The 19,553-nt window shown below is 37.4% G+C and overlaps 1 protein-coding gene across 5 annotated transcripts in view; it reads right to left on the reverse strand.

The window, feature by feature from the left end:
- Positions 1-19,553, reverse strand: part of crebbpa (CREB binding protein a) — a 46,578-nt gene that overhangs the window by 4,279 nt on the left and 22,746 nt on the right. For 2 of the 5 annotated variants that reach the window (XM_042711958.1, XM_042711962.1), the window contains 26 exons: positions 15,903-16,067; positions 15,568-15,814; positions 12,292-12,405; positions 11,250-11,474; positions 10,245-10,338; positions 10,019-10,156; positions 9,607-9,724; positions 9,328-9,499; positions 8,491-8,553; positions 8,270-8,382; positions 8,008-8,187; positions 7,647-7,901; positions 5,494-5,640; positions 5,196-5,376; positions 4,952-5,070; positions 4,610-4,849; positions 4,195-4,283; positions 2,743-2,823; positions 2,507-2,563; positions 1,965-2,042; positions 1,799-1,866; positions 1,243-1,393; positions 850-996; positions 621-734; positions 372-537; positions 24-245 (listed from right to left, as the gene is read on the reverse strand). In XM_042711958.1, coding sequence (XP_042567892.1) covers positions 24-245; positions 372-537; positions 621-734; positions 850-996; positions 1,243-1,393; positions 1,799-1,866; positions 1,965-2,042; positions 2,507-2,563; positions 2,743-2,823; positions 4,195-4,283; positions 4,610-4,849; positions 4,952-5,070; positions 5,196-5,376; positions 5,494-5,640; positions 7,647-7,901; positions 8,008-8,187; positions 8,270-8,382; positions 8,491-8,553; positions 9,328-9,499; positions 9,607-9,724; positions 10,019-10,156; positions 10,245-10,338; positions 11,250-11,474; positions 12,292-12,405; positions 15,568-15,814; positions 15,903-16,067 — 3,744 coding nt within the window. The remainder of the gene's footprint in view (positions 1-23; positions 246-371; positions 538-620; positions 735-849; positions 997-1,242; positions 1,394-1,798; positions 1,867-1,964; positions 2,043-2,506; positions 2,564-2,742; positions 2,824-4,194; positions 4,284-4,609; positions 4,850-4,951; positions 5,071-5,195; positions 5,377-5,493; positions 5,641-7,646; positions 7,902-8,007; positions 8,188-8,269; positions 8,383-8,490; positions 8,554-9,327; positions 9,500-9,606; positions 9,725-10,018; positions 10,157-10,244; positions 10,339-11,249; positions 11,475-12,291; positions 12,406-15,567; positions 15,815-15,902; positions 16,068-19,553) is intronic. The other 3 variants (XM_042711959.1, XM_042711960.1, XM_042711961.1) reach the window with 3 other exon arrangements.

Genomic DNA, 19,553 nt, shown 5'->3' on the forward strand with positions numbered 1-19,553 from the left:
ATAGAGTATCAAATAAAATTAACCTTATGAAGAGTATCCGAAAATTTAAAAAAAGACACAAGGCTTCTCTCATTCACCTCTGGAGTTTCACAAGCTGCTGTGTTTTCTTCTTTTTTCCTCTCCTCTTCCTCTTGCTGCAACTCCTTGATGCTCTCCTCCAACACATTGGGCCAAAAATCACCCTCAAAATATGGAAGCTCGTTTGCACTCGTCAAACGGTCCTCAGTGGCTTGCTTAAAGATGTCCTATTAAACACAAACACATCGTATTTATACCATATAATTGTGTACTTGATGGCATATACTCAATCGAAACATTAGTGAATCTTTACAAAACTAAGGTTTTTAAAGATCAGATGGTCCCTGCTATACCTTGTAGTCATGCAGTATCCGCTCAGCAAAAGCCTTGTCCAGCATTTTGCGGTACCACTCCTGCAGGCGCTTGGGTTTTGGGATTTTCTGGTCGGCAGGGTGACAGTGAAAGATATAGTCATCGCCTTCACTAGGTGGACATGCCCAGATGTGTGCTGTAACGTATCTGCGGCGGAAATGTTCAGAGTTCAGGGCATGAACAGCAACTGTATTTGCAGACTCAAGGAAGATTTATATGATGAAACCTACCCGAGCTTCTTGACGTATTCCAAATAGCCGATGAGGATTTCATGATAGACTGCTGTTCTCAGCATGCGAGGTCTGAAGAAGTGAATACTATCGAGGTACGATACGTATACCCGTCTAGACAGGTACAAAAAAAAAGACAAAGAGACTTTACCTTTATTGCATGCTAAAGCACTACAAGTGTTGCCGTATATATCTGTTTTTTCTCTAATGAACTTGTGTAAGAGTTTACCTGGTGTTAGGGAAAGGGCAATCAGAGCCATACTCTTGCACGTGCATGCCGAAGAAACACACGTCCACTCCGTCAATTTCCTCAAAGGCGAAAAGTGCTTTGGTTCTGTAGGGGAAGCTTTCAGGCATCTCTCCTGTGTCTACAAACCTGAAACGAAGCAGGGGATTAATCCACCTTTACCTCTTCAAAGAACATACACTAGCACACCACTATAGCATCAAGGTTTGTAAGATGAACCAATACTGAAATGGGTGAAACTCTGATTAGTCCAATTTTTTGCTTCAGAGCAGATAATTCATTGGTTCTGCATCCTAACTTGCCTTCTGAAGGGTCATTTGAAAGACTGGCTAACTAACTGGAAAAATAAAAGGTAAGGATTGAGTTTAAGTTTACCTGGCCTTCATGCCAGGTTTGACCTCCACCGTTTTGTCTGAACTGGCTACAACTCGCACGAACACCTCTCCAGCTTCCGGATGGTTCTGCCTCTTCAAGTACTTGTTCACCCGATCCTCTATGTATGTGCCTAACCGTGTCGCCTGCAACCCTGGATCGAAGACAACAGCATTTAGCACAAAAACACTTGTAAAGAGAGTTTTAAATTAAACCTGATATTATTATATCAGTTCTATGCATGTGCGTTGATCAATGTTTATATGTTGAAAAAAAGCCTAAACTACATCTGTTCATCATATCAAGTGATCATGTCTCTTCAGAAGACTCAAACACTCACATCATATGGATCACATTTATGATGTCGTTAGGAACTTTTAGAATTGTCAAATTTTCAGGTGCATGGACTTTCAGTGGAGGGCCAGAAATCTCCCGGGTTTCATTAAAAATACATTCATTTGTGTTTCAAAGATGAACGACATGGGAGCGAGTAAATGACAAAATGAGGTAAACCATCCATTTAGCATTAATGCATCACATGAACAGTCCTATTACTTACTTTTAGCCGAAAACTTGTTCTCTTTTCTCGTCTTCCCACTCTTTTTCAAACAGTTATCACAGATAAAACTGCTGAGAGAAATGCTCATTAGTGCTGGCTTTACCGCAACACATCCATAATCGATATCAGAGCAACTCTGTTCACTCGGAGGGGTTTACAAACTCACCCTAAAGGCCAAATGACTTCATAATGCAGGACACATATCTGATGCATCTTCCGCCCGCAATCTTTACATTCAACAAACCTGAGAGGAGGAGAATTGATTAATGGGGGATGCAATCGTTTCATGCCTTTTGTATTCCGGCAGCTTTTATTTTAGCAAGTGTCTGAATGCGTAGTCACTAACTGCGAGAGCAAGCAGTTAATATGAAATACATCATTCAGCTTCTTTTCCTCCAGTTCTTACGCATTTGCAAGCAGGACAATGCAACTGCGCCTTTGTAGGAGGTGTGGTTTTGGAGAACTTCTGGATAACACTGATGCTTGTGGACTTAGTGTTGTGTTCGTGTTGTGGGAGTGTCTCTATGCCCTATGTTGCTGACAGCAGGGGGCGCCAGTGAGCAGAAGCCATGCGGTGTAACGAGTCCAGAGCGGACAAATGTATGAGCCAATAACGACCAGTATAGCGCTACTAATAGAGCATGTGCTACTAATGCACTGATAGTTGCCTCATGGAATTCTGGGAAATTAAGTGGAGCATTTACTTACGGCTCAGGATCTAACGTGTCATTCTTCTTCCTTTCAAACTGGTCTTTAGAGATCATGCTGCAAACAAAGAAGACCCAAAATCAGATTTGTTGAACATTTAAAACTTTTTAAAAACGATTCAGTTTATTATGGAATGGAGAAATTAATCATTCGGAACGATTTCGAACTAAAGTGATAAATTCTCGACAACTGAGCTTGAATTTAACCACAAAAAGAGAAGGTGAACAATCACTTACGTCTGGGGCTGAGAAGGATCGTCTCCTAGCGTCACACTGTCTCCCTGAATCTCATTGAAGCACTTCTCACAGAAATGATACCTGTACAGTCACAAACACAACAGTTGAGTCATGAATCACTTCAGGATATACAGAGGCGCACAAGAGTGACTGTATTATTCATTAATCCAAACAGAATGTGTACAATAATTACTCCATTAAAGTCATCCGATGCTGTAATCAGTATCACAGTGTGAACCTAATGTGAACGGCTTCCAAGGGTTCAATAGGAACTATTAAAGTAATTATTCACCTGATATTAAAATTTGCTGAAAATGTACTCATTTTCAGGCCATCCAAGAAGTAGATGAGTTTGCACAGATTTGTAGAAATGTAGCATTACATCACTCGCTCACCAATGCATCTATTGCAGTGAATGGGTGCCGTCAGAACGAAGAGTCCAAACAGCTGATAAAAACATCACACCAATCCAGTCCATCAATTAATCCAACATTAAGGCGCTTTAACTTTAAACCTTAATTTCTGGCCAAAATATGAGTCCATAATCCATAATAAAGCTTCCTTCTGTGAAAAAGTTAATCCCCGTTGTCCTCTCACATCAAAATATTTGACTGTTTTGGACCGTTTTGGTTTTTGCTTGTAAACTGTGTTTGATCTGTGCATATTTCTCTCCTGATTTAGACAACACGACTGTTGCACTGGAGAAAGCAATATTATAAATAGAGGACTCAGATTTTAGCCAGAAACAACAGTTTTGAAGTTTAAAATGTGTAACTGATGGATTTGTTTCTTATAAACACTTCACAAGCCATTAATTGATGTACTGGAGTGGTGTGGATTACTTGTGGATTATTGTGATGTTTTTATCAGCTGTTTGGACTCTCATTCTGACGGCACCCATTCACTGCAGAGGATCCACTGCAGGGCTAAATTTCTCAGAATCGGTTCCAATTGGATGTGAGTTTATAAGCGAGAGCGGCTGTGTCTGTTTGCCAATCAGCTTATTTGGAGGTTCTGCAGTGACGTGCTCTGTGCTGCAGGGGGCACAAGGGAGCCTGTTATGAGTAAGCAGGCAATTCACAGCAAAAAAAAAAAAATGAATAAATGTGCCAGTGCAAATATTACAACTGCCAATAAATTAAGGCTGGCTGGAGACTTCAAGCAGTGTATCCACGGAGAAAGAGAAAGGGGAGGGGGTTGTAATCGAGCAGTCTTATGTTTAGAAAATACATATGAACAGGCCTGAGAGTAAACTATGCTAGTGTACACACAGCCACACAAGGAGGTTTAATGTCTGATCTGCCAAATGTGTCAAAAACCACACACGACTGAACTAACTAGTTTACTTACTTGTGTAATGCTTTCACACAAATAGGGTGTCCTCCTAAACGTTTTCTAAGGCTGTCGACTGCATGAATTCTACCTAAAGAAAGGGCACGTGTATCATCTCACCTGTTCTGATAACTGTAATAAGTGCCGTCTCGGGGTATTGTGCATAGCTGCTTGCCGTAACAGCACAGTGTCTGAGGGGAAAACTCGTACTGTGGGAGGAAAGGAGAAAAGCGAGTTCAGACACATGACCGGAAAAGTCTGTTTATATCGAGTTTCTGTGCAGTCGACCAGGAGTTGAGTAGCTAGCATCAAAATACTGCAGGTTCAAAACTAATGTAACTACTGCATTATTTGAATGGGTGATGTGAACAAACATGCATAAAAAATGTTAGATATTCACTTTATTTGTAACTATTTAAATTACCAACAGTATATTTAATATAAATTTTTTTCTTTTTTTATAATTACATATTAGCTATAGCTATGTGGAGTTCATAAGACAGCCGAATCTGAACTGAACGTCAGTTCATCTCACCTTCCTCCCGCAGCAGTAACCGAGGCTCTGCATGACGGGGTCGATCTCCTGCTCGAACACCTCGGCCAGTTTGGAGCAGTACTTGTACACACGCGACGTCTTCCTGTTGTACAACCACGCGTTGTTGAACATCAGCCACACGTCATCTACATACTGCCAGGGCTCCTGATACTGACCCGTGTCCAGTTTGCGCTTGATAGTGGACAGGTCTATGGGGTTCTTCACGATATCGAAGTAGTCCTGAAGGCAGGATAGGAAACACCTTCATAGTTCAATCAAATGTGTACTTCATTTATGATTTAATAAAGATACATGCATATACTGTATGTATGTGAGACTCACAGGGATGCCAAGGAGCATGGGGTCCACAGGCTGCCGGAAGGGCAGAGACTCTGGATCTTGCCTGTACAGAGACTCCAGAGTGGGCATCAATGCCTGCCGCAATTCTTCAGGCTTAAAGACTGAGAAGAGAGCGAAACACAGAAGACAGGGACATACGTAAGATTAAAGAGAGCAACAGAAATACAAAGACTGTGAAGACAAAGAAATATCAGTTTTCAAATAGAAAAGAAATATCAGTTTGTACTTTTCCTGCGAGACTGAGACGGCGAGGAGGACGCTGTGCCGTTCGTCTTGCTTTCATCTTCCTCTTTGGTCTCCGTCTTCAAGTCTGTCTTCTTGTCCTCGGTCTCCATTGGCTCCTGCTTAGCCTCCAACCCCTCCGGCTCCTCCTTTTTGACCAATAGGGAGCCTGTGTCGTCCTCCGTCTAAAACAAAGCCAGAACAATCATGAAAATTTGAGGTTGGGTTGGAAAAACTTTTTATTCTAATATGCTGATTTGCTGCTCAAGAAACATTTCTTCAAACATATATACAAAACACACCTCCATCTTGGGCTCCGTTTTGATGCACATGTCGTATTCTTGCTCTTCTGTTTTAGTGTTGCTGGGCGGTACATCAGACACGGCATGCTGGGAGTGCAGCTCGGCGCTGGCTGCCGATGCTGGAGTGGGCACACGGTTTTCACCGCTCTGAAAGACAAAGTATCAGATTTATTGCCTTGAAATGAATATTATTTGAATTTGTCTTAAAGCTGAGCAATTATGGTGTCGTTTTGGAAAGATGGCACCGTTCGGTTTGTTGACGTCACCGTATCTTTGTTCCAAAACCTAGTGAGCGGCTTACTGAGGTCAAAGGTGCACTTTCCACACAAAGGCTGTTTGAAATGTCGGCCATCAAGCTTATGCTGTATTCTAAAGTTGAAGAATTGCTGTCGGCCGATGTGAGACCCAGACTATATTTCGTAAGAGGGATCACTCTGATTGGCTGTTCAGCTCGGCAAGCGAGTGTAAAAAAAAAAAAAAAAAAAAAAAAGAAAACGGAAAAAAACAGCAAGTCTCTTTGCATCGCTTTATGGTTTGTATATCCACAGTCCTATCTTTTCCAGAAAATAACGGATTACAATTAAGGAATACTGCCACCTGCTGGTGTGGAGGGTTATTTATGTAGTCTTTGCCTTGCGTTCAAGTGCAGACTTTTGGCTCAGGTGCAGTCAGCTTTGGTTGCCACTAGTTCCTTGATGTCTGTCTGGTATGTCTGGGCCTTAACGTATCATGTTTAGGCTAAAATCAGGCAGCAGTTCACGCATCCTTTGAGAAGAATGTAATCCTAGAATGCATGGCAATTTGACAAAGGATGACTATAAATACTATTTTGAAAAAAAAAAAAAATAATAATAATAATTCTAATACTTGTAATACTATATATGTTCATGCTTAGTGTAGAACTGTGATAATAGCTTGGCAACATGCTATTTTCAAACACTATTGTAATCAATTTTGAAGAGTCTGTGCATTTCTGTTAGGTCTGCATGATTAATTAAAATAAAAACAAAATCACAATATGGCTTGGTGGGGTTATTAAATCTCAAAGGCTGTGATTTAATTAAATGAGCTGTGGTTTCTAGAATGAAGTGTTGCACAGTGTTCATTCACATGCAAGAATCTGATGAAAATAGTATTATTAATAATTTTGTTTAATATTATTATTTAGTAGTAGCAGTATTAAAATCGTTATTTAGCAGTAGTAATATTTATATATATATATATATATATATATATATATATATATATATATATATATATATATATATATATATATATAATGTAATAGTAATATAGTATAAAATATAATGGATACATTTTATAACTAAATAAAAATATACTATTTAGTAATATTATTACTATTACTAAATATAATTTACTAAGTTACTAAACCTAACTATATATAATATATAACATAATATTTGGCAATATTATTTAAGAAATGTATTTAGTAATAGTAGCAGTAATAATAATAATAATAATAATTATTATTATTATTAGGTTAGGGTTATTTTTTTTATACCTATTGGTATATCATTATTATATTTTGGCCAAATTGTGCAGCAAACCTGGACTCTCCAAAACTCAATATTTTTTATTTTACAGTGAAATATAACAAAATTAATCATTTTAATATTTTCATTTAATTGTAACATTAATATTAATAAGTTAGTGTTATTTAATAATCATAGTGGAATATAGTCAATATTTTTGGCCACATTGTGCAGCAAACTTAGACTCTATATATTTTTTTTATTTTACAGGGATTTATATATATATTATATATATATATATATATATATATATATATATATATATATATATATATATAGTAATAGAAGTAGTAGCAGCAATAATAATATGAATAATAATAATTGTAGTTATTATTAATAATTATACATACAAAACAGAGACGCAAACTATTTTAAAATCACAACTGCAATTTTATAGGAAAAATCACAATTAGATTTTTCCCCAAACTGTGTTTTTCCCAAAAAAGTTTCTTGTGAGAAGGGCAATGGCACCCAAAGATTGCTGTCTGTGTCCGGACTACCTCACAAACAGTCAATTATGAGGTTTCATTCTGGTCAGGATGCTACCTATGTAGGAAGCTCACTAGGTTTTGGATGTGAAGATGGATCTGCGGGTCTCACCGGTGTTCCAGGGTGCTGCTGGGCAGGGAGGGGCAGCTCCGTCTGGGGCTGCATGTGAGGCGGGGTGCCCTGAGCAGGGGCGGGGGTGGGTGTGGAGGCCTGACTGGGCTGCAGTGCTGCTGGCAGGTTAGTGGTGCTGGCTGTGACGTTGGGGGGCGGTGTGGCGCGGAGTGGAGCCTGAGGGGGCGCGGGGCAGCCTAGCGGGGGGCCCAAGGGGCCAAGTGCATTCAGGGAGAGGTTAGCGTTGGGCTGCTGCTGGGGAAGGAGAGATCGCACGCACACAAGCAGGGACAAAACAAGTTTAGTGGGGACATCGTCGTGCAGAATGAGATCACGCTAGGAGGTGAGTGCATGTGTGCACCTGTGAAACAGCCGCCTGCGTGTTGGGCTGGCCCATGTTGACATTCATAGCATTGGTGTTGGCGGGGAACTGCGGTTGAGCCATGAACTGCGTCTGGTTGGCCGTCTGTGCCACCATGTTCCCGCCATGAGCTCCCAGCATGCTTTGTGTGGGGGGCATTCGCGTGGGAGACATATTCATCTGTGAAAACATGACGAGAATGATACAATGAGATATGTGTCCAGAGAGCAGAAATGAGAGGGATCCAGACATGAAGACTGACCGTCGGGACTTGGTTCATATTGATCTGCTGATGGTTTATCGGAGAAGCGGCACGTGTTGCCATGGGAGCCTGAGACATCGGCACATTAGGCATTGCGCCGAATGGATTCAACCCTGTTGGCAAAAACAACAAAAAAGAATGATAACGCAGAGATATTTGTTTAGAGTACAGAAAACAAATGCATCTCCAACTGTTATCGGCTACAAGTGAAACTGAAGTACCTTCAGACACCTGCATGCGATTGAGGATCTGATTTGGCACATTGGGCAAAGGCACGGATCCATCTGAAAAGATGGAAGAGATTAAATGAGATCAGAAACTGGCAAATTTTGTGCATTTGTGTGTTTATGTCTGTCGATTTAACATGTTAATTAGGTATTGCATTTAACATTGCATGCAGCTGCTGACAAACATGATGCTGGACGACTGATGACTGAGCGATGTAGCCTATTAGAATCCAGATATATGCCCCCAAAATTCAACAAATGAGGGTGGAAATGCCCATATAAGTTTTTATCTTATATTTCTATCTTATGATAGTTTAGCAATAGCACATAAGCAAGAGTAACTCAGTAACTCGTTCATAAAGACAGTCGCTTGCTTTGTTTCTGAGCCATTTTGACAAATTGGTTAAATGAATGATTCACTGATTCACTTATTAAGACTTCGCCACCCCTTACTAGTGGTTTTAGTTTAATATTCAGAGTATCATTTGTTACATTTTCAATATTCAAAAAAATAAAATAAATTAATGCCCATTTAAAACCTATTAAATCCCATTGTATTATTTATGCCATTCTAATGGCCGTGTAAATGCATTCATGCCACCTCTGGACAGTCAGCATTCAGTGAATCGTGCAGCTTCTGAAAACAATGTTGTGGCCAAATTCTAGCCTTAAAAGGTTGTGTAATACATTTTATTTTAAATAATAATTAGCTTTTGTGAGTAATCTCTCAGCCCAAATTGATGTGCAATTATTTTGATAAATTAACTGGCATATCATGTAATTAGATCAAAACTTTAATCACATGACAGCCCTAGTTTTTAAATGACTTACTCTGCGGCCGAGGTCCCATGACATTAGGCTGGTTGAGGGCCGGTGGCTGTTGTCCCGCTGCAGTCATGGGCGTCTGGTTAATAATCTGCTTCTGTAATCGGGACCTTCTCTTCTCCTCCAGCTCTTTCTGGATCTTATAGATCTTCTCTGCCAGAAAGTGATAGTACTCGTCCTATGCATCACGCACAGACAACAGTATTAAAATCAACATAATCGACACTAAGAATTTCACTTTATCAGCCTTTCGGGTGAGGTGTATCGCTGAGGGTTTGTGCTCACCCTACTATTGGCCGACTCGTACATATCCCCTTCCACTTTTCTTGCATACGCCACCAGGTTCTCCATGCGACGGTCCTTCAGCGCGGCGGGGTCTGGCGTAGGGAAGATGGCCTGAACCCTAAACAGTCACAGAGAGCAAAACCCTTTCACTCAAAGCCATCTTTTCATTTTATTTAATGCTGTTTTTTTACTTTCAATTTATGAAAGACTCCTGGAAAAATGGTTTCCACACACACACACACACACAAAAAAAGCATTAAGTAGCTCAACTGTTATTACAATTGTTACATTACAATAGAAAATGGTTATTTTAAACTGTAATAATTTTTCACAATATAGTGTATTTTTCAACAAATAAATGCAGTCTTGATGAGCATAACAATTTAAAAACATAAGAGCAGCGTTTACTAACAGTTTGTGTACAAGGTGGTTGCGGAGGTCCTGTGTGACGTGCTCGTGCCAGGCTTTCCTCACACCGGTGGCTGACAGAGGGGCAGCTGTGGGCAGGTTACCCATGCTGCCTACCGTAGAGCCGTCCGGCATCAGCTGACTGCGTAAAGAGAATCAGGAGATATTCAGTAAGCAAACAGCATTAAGAGCTGGGAGTGTGTATTGATTGGTGTGTGTCCGAGTCCTACTTGTTAGGGTTCAGGGTTGATGGCAGGGTGCCATCTGGGAGCAGCTTAGTCTGGTCTGATGTGGGTACGTTGATTGGGTTCATCTGACCTCCCCCTGGACAAACAAAAACAATAATAATAAATTAAATAAAAATACATCAATAAAATAAAACTTTTTAAGGAAACCCTGTATATTTAGATAATAATACATAATATTGTCATATAATTTACATATATCTGGGTTATTATATATTTAACTACTACTAACTAAAACTAATAATGAAATACTGAAACTATAACCATAAAACAATTAATAACTTAATATTAAATTTATAATTAAATACACATTAACTGAAATTAAATATTAAAACATTTCAGCTAGTTGCCAAGGCAACATTTCTCATTTTAATTGAGTCTAACCTGATGCACTAAAATAACTAAAACTAAAATTAAAATTATTAGAAACTATATAGACAAATATTTTTACAAAACCCAATAAAATTTATAAAACTTTTAAAAAAGTAAATAAAATAAAAACTGATTCAATATTAATAAAAACTACAATAATATATAATAATACAATAGTATATATAATAGTATATACAATATATATATATATATATATATATAAACAACTAATAAATATAAGTACATAAAAAGCATACTCCATAAATATTATTTAATGTTATTTTTCTGTACATTTGTGTGTGTGTGTGTGTATATATATATACATATACACACACACACACACACACAATATTTATAATAATAAACATTTAAGTAATAAGTAAAAACACAAATAAAAATGTAAAAATATGTAACTCATATTCCCTAAATAATACATAATATATCATTTATATTAACAATATAAAAGTAAACAATTTATAATAAATATAAATGCATAAACTAATACTCATAAGCTCATAAAATTTAATTTGTATATATATATAAAACATAACATACACATACACATTATTTCTGGTATTATTAATATAATACTTTTCCGACAGTAAAATACTAGTTTACCGAGCGTGTTGATGGATCTCATCTGCGGCGTCGGCTGCGTCTGTGCGGGGGACGGGGTCTGTGAGGGGGTCTGGTTGCTGTAGGGGAGGCCGAGGGCAGCGTACGCCCGCTGCATGGAGCTGGGGTCGATGGGCGTGGAGCTGGGCAGAGCTGGCGCCGTCTGCTGCCCCGTGCCGACCGTCCCGATAGGGCTCTGCAGACCAGCGTTGGGGGGACTCAGCATTGCTGCAACGTAGAAAAGAGATGCTGTAAGTCGACATCTGTGTATTTCAAACCAAGATCTGCGTGAGATTTCACGTCTGATTCTGCTTAAACACTTGGCAGAATCTGTCCATCAAAACAGAGGAGCGCAAAAAAAAAGAGAAAAGTTCAATCCCTTCCAAACAGCCGCCTGGAAGAAAACATTACTCATCTGCACATTGTGGAAAAAACAGGGGAAGTAGAAAGGAAAGAAAAGGGGGTCCGAGACGCCATTTGCATGGGGAAGAATTATAGCAGCGGCGACTCTCCAACATCTAAACCCCACAGCGCACAAACAAACACTTTATCTGCCTCGCGCTCTCAGAGTCATGACGAGAGACGCCTGGCAGAGGGAGAGGCGCTCTGCAGGTTTGCTGGAGCTGTAACAGTGTGAGATTTTAATGAGTCACCGCCCCTCCCCCCTCAGCAAACACACACGGCCCGTCTGAAACATTCACACATTCACAGCCACTGAACCAGAATCCTGCTGAATAACTCCACATCCAAAAAAAACACAGTGCAGCTGAATGTGCTTCTCACTTTAAATTACGGAAACAGTGTGCTATAGTGTAAGAGGAAAATAATAGACTCAAGTAATGGTTACAGACACTTACATGAATGTTATTTGCAATCAGCTGGAATATATTACATTTACATTAGAATGTATTTGTTTAAATGCCTTTGTGAACAAATATGGCTACAACTGAACTTCTTGATTGGACACGGTTTAAATTTGAACATTATTATAATGCAAATGTACTGTGAAGTACAGAGGAGGGTGCTTGCCGGAGGAAGGACTCACGTTGCTGGTTGCGTTTGTCACTGGCGTTCTTCAGCGGGAGGCAGACGGGACAGTCGTGCCTCGTGCAGTTCTTCCAGTGCGAGATGATCTGCCTCGATGAAGCACAGTGAGCCACTGCAGACAGAGACAGAAGAGAGCCTGAGCCAAAGTGCAAGTGTGTCAGAGCACACTGCTGCAAAACTGGGAGCAAAACGCTCCTGTGGGAGAGCAGGTCTGCACACCAAACACTCAGCAAAGAAGCACGCTTTTGTCACCAGGCTGTTTTTTTTTTGTCCTCACAAGAAGTAAAAAGATAGTACAAATGACATAAATCACAGAAAAACAGATTATAACTGATGTTTAATTAGTTATCTGGAGAGAGATTTTCAAACAAAGAAATTCCACTGGAGGAGGGATTAAGGGGAAATAACTGTGATGATAATTATATATTATATATAAAAATATTATAAATTATATTTTATTATAAAACGTACTCAAAATACGAATTACTTTATATGTAAATGCATTTATTCACTTAGTTTAGACTTTTTTTCCCACAAACTATTAAAACTGATTTTATTAACTTGAATAATTCTGAAATAAACCAGAATATAAATACTAGATGAAAAACTTTTAATTTACAAAATTGAACTTTTGCCTTGGCAAAATACTAACAGAAATACGTACTAAAATTACTAAAGGTAATAAAATTGAAACGGAAATGAAAAAAAAAAAAAATAAAGCTAAATAGAAATAGAACAACTAAAAAATAATAAAAATGAGACGATAAAACTAAAAACAAATTAAAATTAACTTTAAAATTTAAATTAAAATGATGCTGAAAATATTAAAATAAAAGCCAAATCAAATTCTAATAAATACTATTATAATATATAAATAATACTTAAATAAAAACTGGCTACATTGTTTTTACTACACTTCCTGTGGCTCGGTTATGCTCAAATTTATTAAATTACAAATTATTGTATTCAATTAAACAACATAAAAATATTACAGAATTTTTTAATTTATTAATTTTAAAATTATAATCAATTGTTAGAACTTCATTTATTGTAATAATTAACACTAATAATTATAATGAATTGATTTAATATGGAATATTAATTATATTGAATAAATTATTTTAATTATTTATAGATTTAATACAATTTTTTTTTAAAAATAATATAAAACTGAATATCCATAACCAATTCACACAAGATATATGCATTATAATATCATAATTATGATATTTTCTGTCATAGAGGCAAAGCAGTGTCAGAAATAGGTATTTCCTGTTGTTCAGAGCAATTGTGTAGCTATCACAATAGGAGTGATCAAGTTGTGTCCCACTGCTGGTTTCCAGCATCCACACAATTATGATTTACTGCTGCTGTGTCACACCTGGTTTGGCTGTTGGTTACAGAAGGAAGTGAGTTCTGCCAGAAGAGCCTTCAGGAGGCACCAAACACTGTCTGCAAACACACGATGCTTTAAGAGTCATCTCTAGCCTTCAAGCCCTTCCTCAGAGTCCGAGCGTTGAGATACGGGCGTCACAGCGGGAAGGGAAGAACAGGAAATGAGCTGGCACCGTGGACGGCACGCTTGGCACCAGGCTTGTGTTTGAGTTGAAATGAAGCCCTGTGCTCCGGCTCCAACAACAACTAAAGCAGCCGGGCGGCATCGGGCCGCTGCAAGCCCTCTCCTGCAGTTTGCCAAGCCCTTAATATTGCATTATCCCATACAGAGCACTGGTTTCTCTCTAAACAGACTGTTATACTTGAGACGGAGCAGAGCGTTTGCTCGGGAAATTCCCAGTGTGAGTGAATGAAACATCACTGGTTGTGAACCCAAAGGTGTTTGGCCAGAATCTCACTCTATGGAAGTGCACTGATGTAATATAACAGGGCTTGACGATAAGGACCGGCCCGGGGCCCGTGTGAAAGACATTTAGGACAGTTGAGGGATTTGTCACTGCTGCATCATCACAAAAATGTATCATTTGCATTTGCATGTTTTTAAGCCTTGCTCATTTAAAAATTCAAGCGGTTTTAACAGCAATTATTTTATTTTTTTGTGGCAGGGCCAGTAAAAATTTGAAGCACTAGCCCGACCGGCCCAGTAGAAAAACTACTGAACTTGAACTTGTTTTAATACACAATATTATATATTGTATTGCAATTATATTATATTATAATAAACTAACATATTTTGTTCATTCATATCTTAATACAAAATGTAAAAAAAATAACAATTAATAAAATTCCATTGATATAATGTACATTATATTTGTTTATTTAATCATGTCTAAATAAATAAATAAATAATTAAATATATTTATATACATACATATATTATAAATATTTAATAAATATAAGCAACTAAAATGTGGCATTGTTTATTCATTTTTTAATAAATATTTTATTTTTACAATTGTATAAATTATATTTTATTGTACAGTGTGCATTGCAATTATATAACTGTATAAATATTTATTCATAAATATAAATTACATAAATTTAACTTATTTATACATTAATGAAAATAAAATGCACATTTTGTCAATGGTATTTTGAAAGAAATACCAATATATAATAAAATATATTAATACAAATATTTTATATACAAAACATTTTCTTAATATTTATAATTTCATAAATTATAAAATTACATATGTATAAATATATTTTATTTTTAAATTAAACAAAATTCACATGTATTTTTATAAAAACAAAAATGTTACTAAATTTGCTCAATGCATTTTTTTTTGTTATGTATTACAGAATTAATATTAATTACTATAATATGAACAATGTTAACATTAATATATACAATATTAATAATAGGTGCAACACACTTTTTGCGAGAATTGTTTAAAAAAAAAATTGGCAAAGGAATTGCCTATTTTTTTTTTAAATATTTCTTCCTCACCATTACTAAAATAATTTTAATTTACCAATTAAGGAACAAGAATAATTAAGAATTTAAATCAGATTTCAGCCTAAAAAAGCAACAACAACAAAAAAACATCTTATAATTCAGCACAAAGTTGTATAAATTATAAGTAACATAGTTACTTTTGTTTTTTTTCATTTGTTTTACTGTATTCACAACTTCGCAATTTCATAATATCACCCTTTTGTAACACTATCTGCACAACTTTTCATGTTGAGGTCAAAGCAGCATGTGATACCTATGTTGAAGCCCAATTGTGAATTGTGTAGAAAAGCCTTACGTTATCCGGCAAGTATCTGAGTTGGGATCCGCTCTGGCGACGGGTGTTTGATGTTGACTCACCTTGGCAGGATTTGCCGGCCTGGCAGTGCGTCATGTGGTTGAGGACGTTCTTCATGGTCCTGCAGTGGGGCAGCGCACAGGCCCGCACCTCGCCGTTGGCCTGCTCGCGCCGCTGGCACTTGTGGGCGTGGAGCAGCAGAACCAGCTGCTGCTGGATCAGCTTGCGCTTCTCCGGGTCGGCCGTGGGGCCCGCGGACACGCCCTGACCTGCCACCATCCCCACCGACACCTGCTGCTGCTGCTGGGGCTGTGGGCGAGAGAACCAACGACGGCGTCACAGAATGAACTCTCGTCTGCAAGCTCACTCCAGTTAGTGTGCGTGATGGGAGACTCACCATGTTTGGCACGCTGGTGACCGTCGCTCCCTTTAGGTCAGTTGGAAACTGTGGCAGGCTGTTGGGAAGGGCGCCTTTATTCTGAGCGTTCACACCAGCCGTGCCCATTTGTTGCCCTCCACCCTGGTACTGACCGAACGGACTGTTGCCACCTGCCATGCCCATCTACAAACCCAAGAAAACGGGAAATATCATGTCAGACGAGTCTTCATTAGAATGACACCTGGTAAACAACTCAACACCCAACAAGATTTTTTAGGATCATTGCTACTGTAGAATAGGACAAATTAGCAGCTTCAAGGGTGAAATCCAGTCATCTGAATAGGAATCCATGTGATTGGGAATTTTGCATGAGGGCGAAAGATTTCCCCATGTAAATTTTCTAAGCTGGTCTTGTGAATTCACCACGTTGAGCAACAGAAAGCTTAGTTTAGTACATCAAGACAAACTACAAAAAAAATAAGAAATGCTACTTTGTCAGCTAGCTAAAATAAAATAGTATAAAATCTTATTTCATTTATATAAACATTTATTTCAAGTGACAAAAGTTTTTTTATTTTTAGTTAACTATAATAACCCTGCAACAATTCGATTTATTCAGCGAAATACTAAAAATATTCCATTATATTCATATAACATGAGCATTTGTATTATGAAAAACATCCAGTGGCTTAGGAGTCGCTCACACTACACTTTTCCATTGAATTCCATTCATACGTGTACGGATGCGGGAGAGCGGAACGCTGGTGTGAAGAAGTTTCGCATTTCACTGCGTATGTTCGGTGAAGTCTGATCTGCAAATTCGTATCACATGAAACCATGTGAGAAGTTTGGTATTTAAATTCGTATGTTATGTAACTTATGATCTGTAAGTTAGTTTATGATGAAGTATTTTGTTTGAAAGAACGTCAGTTTTAAACTATTTATTATCTGTTATGAGTTGAATTGGAGTTTTTTAAAAAGTTCGAAGAAATTTTGACCGCGGCTTTACAGTAAAACGGCCAATTAAATGTCATTCTCATACATACCAAAACAAAATCATTTTGATCTAAATTATATTTGTTGTTTAATAAATCAAGTGTAGCCGCTCACACTTCCTGAGTGTCTTCAAATGTCTTCATTGGTCCACTGAGAAAAAACTACATGCGAGTTTAGACTGACATGAAGGTGAATAAGTGACTGTCTGTGAAACATGAGTGAGGAAATCCTGGGCACGATGCAGATCTGCTGGCTGCTCTGACAGAGAGATAATGTGTGTGTGTGGATGAGTAAGCACAGAGAGTAGCGTGAGAAGTGTGTTTTGTGCATGAATGAGTGAGCGGAGGGAGGAGCGTCCAGTGCGTGTGCCACTCAGCTGGCCTCTTTTATCTGGTTTGCTGGAGCGATGTCAACAGAGGAGAGCGGACGGCCGGCACACTGCCGGAGATCAGCAGAGACACACACACACATTATCTCTCTGTCAGAGCAGCCAGCAGATCTGCATCGTGCCCAGGATTTCCTCACTCATGTCCTCTGTTTCACAGTCACTTATTCACCTTCATGTCAGTCTAAACTCGCATGCTGTTTTTTGTCAGTGGACCAATGAAGACATTTTGTGATGTACGGTGGGACTTGTTTTTGGTTGGATGGAGGCAGATCTGAATGAGAGCTTACAGTCGATTTTAAGAAAGAAGCAGGATTGTGGCATATTTTGATTAAAAAAAAAAAAAAAACTGCCCAGATAATTTGTTCCCATTAAGACATGCATTTAGAAAATAGGGTGAATTTTTATTTCATGCTGACTTTAAAAACTAAAGGCCTGTTCCCACCCAGGACAATAACTATTATGATACATTTTTGATAAGTGTTCTAATTCTATGACAATAGGGAAGTGCACAACACAACTATAACCATAACGACACAGAGGAACGAAATAGTTGCCGTCACTTTTACAGCATTTTTTATTTCTAGCTGATCAATGATAAAAACGTTGAGTACTCATCAGCCGATGTTTTGCATTTTCTGCAATTTTTTTATTAAAAGCATCAATATGTTTTTCTGTTCGATCGATGCGTTGGAAGCGGGACTTTTACTTTGATTTTTGATCGACTCTTACTCTGATTTCATAAATATTATGTAAAATAAATAGGAATTTTATTTCAGCATGTGATATCACGTATATCGGATTTATATCAGCCATCAGCCACCCTGAGATATCGCCATCAGAAATGTAAAAAATATAAATAAATAAATGTACAGTAGGTCGACGAGTTGACAGCCAATCAGAATCCATCCACTTTTTTAAAGAGGCTGAACATTTAAAGTGGCAGATGACAAAACTGCGGCATGCATATAATAAACAGAAACTGATCAGGCACTGGTGTGGACAATAATATGGTTGTCGTTATTGTTAATTATATCATTTATTTCACAGTAAATGAAACATTTCATTGTATCTAGACACTATTATAAACAAATTCACTCTTATATACAAAATGCCCCACTGTTTTCAAGCTGAAACTAATACAGTACTTTTAACTGCAGTAAGATGGCATGGGATGAAAAAATAAATAAAAACGCAATGCAACTGCGAAAGCTGAACTCATCAATACGTTGAGCGAATAAGATTGTACAAGCGTCAAAAGCTCAAGTTTGGATTGTACCCTTATCGATCAACCGGTAAAAAGTGTGTGTGTAGAGTATAGTGGTAACAATTTCAATTTCATGTTTCAAAAACATTTCAATTTCAACCCAAAAACATTCTTGATCAATTCTGACGTTTAAATCTAATGTTTCAATCTAATTGTTTTACTTGTTAGCATACATCACAGCCCTGCATCTTGAAAAAAATTCTGCTGATTTGCAAAAAAGACCTAATATTACCAAATAAAAATATTGATAGTTTTGATTGATACATTTTTTCTTTCACAAAATAAAAAAAATATATTATGTATCAGCTTTAATGCACTTATCAAAATAACAGAAGCAGCCAAACGTCAAAAGTTTCATCTAAAAGTAATATTCAAAATGTATAATGTAACAATCTCTAAAGGATTGGGGGAAGAAAATATGTTCAAATACTCAATTAAATGTAAAACAGTTTATTTACATGAACAAGCTTTTTTTCTTCTTCTTTTTTCCAAGCATTCAATTAAATTTTCCACAAACTGTCTTGTATTTATTTAATTCTGGACTCCTTTTTAATGGTTACATTACATTTTAGTAATCAAAAGGCATGTCTAAATTGAAATCATGAAACTTATATAATTTACCAACAATTTATTAAAGTTTTTTTTTTATTTTTTTTTTAAAGAAATTACATTTTTAGGGCCCTATGAAATACATTTCCAAATTCTGTGTCCAGTATTTAATTTTTCCTGGATTCCATTTTAATGGTTTAATAACATTTTAATAATCAAAAAGCATGTGTTAAAATTCTAACAACTCTATTTATTTTTATATAATAATAACTATTTTTGGAATCAGCACCTGAAAATTAGTAAGAAACAAGTATTGGATTTCATTCAGCAAATGTGATGCAGGGCGGTGAAATTAGTAACTTTTAAGAAATGCAAAAAATAAAAAGCATTTATTTTTTTTGCCCTAACCCCTATAAATTACTAGGGATTTGAATTCGTAATACAAATGCACACACCTGCCATTTCTGACATT

This window comes from Cyprinus carpio, chromosome A22 (assembly GCF_018340385.1).
Source record: "Cyprinus carpio isolate SPL01 chromosome A22, ASM1834038v1, whole genome shotgun sequence".
Classification (NCBI taxonomy): Eukaryota; Metazoa; Chordata; class Actinopteri; order Cypriniformes; family Cyprinidae; genus Cyprinus; species Cyprinus carpio.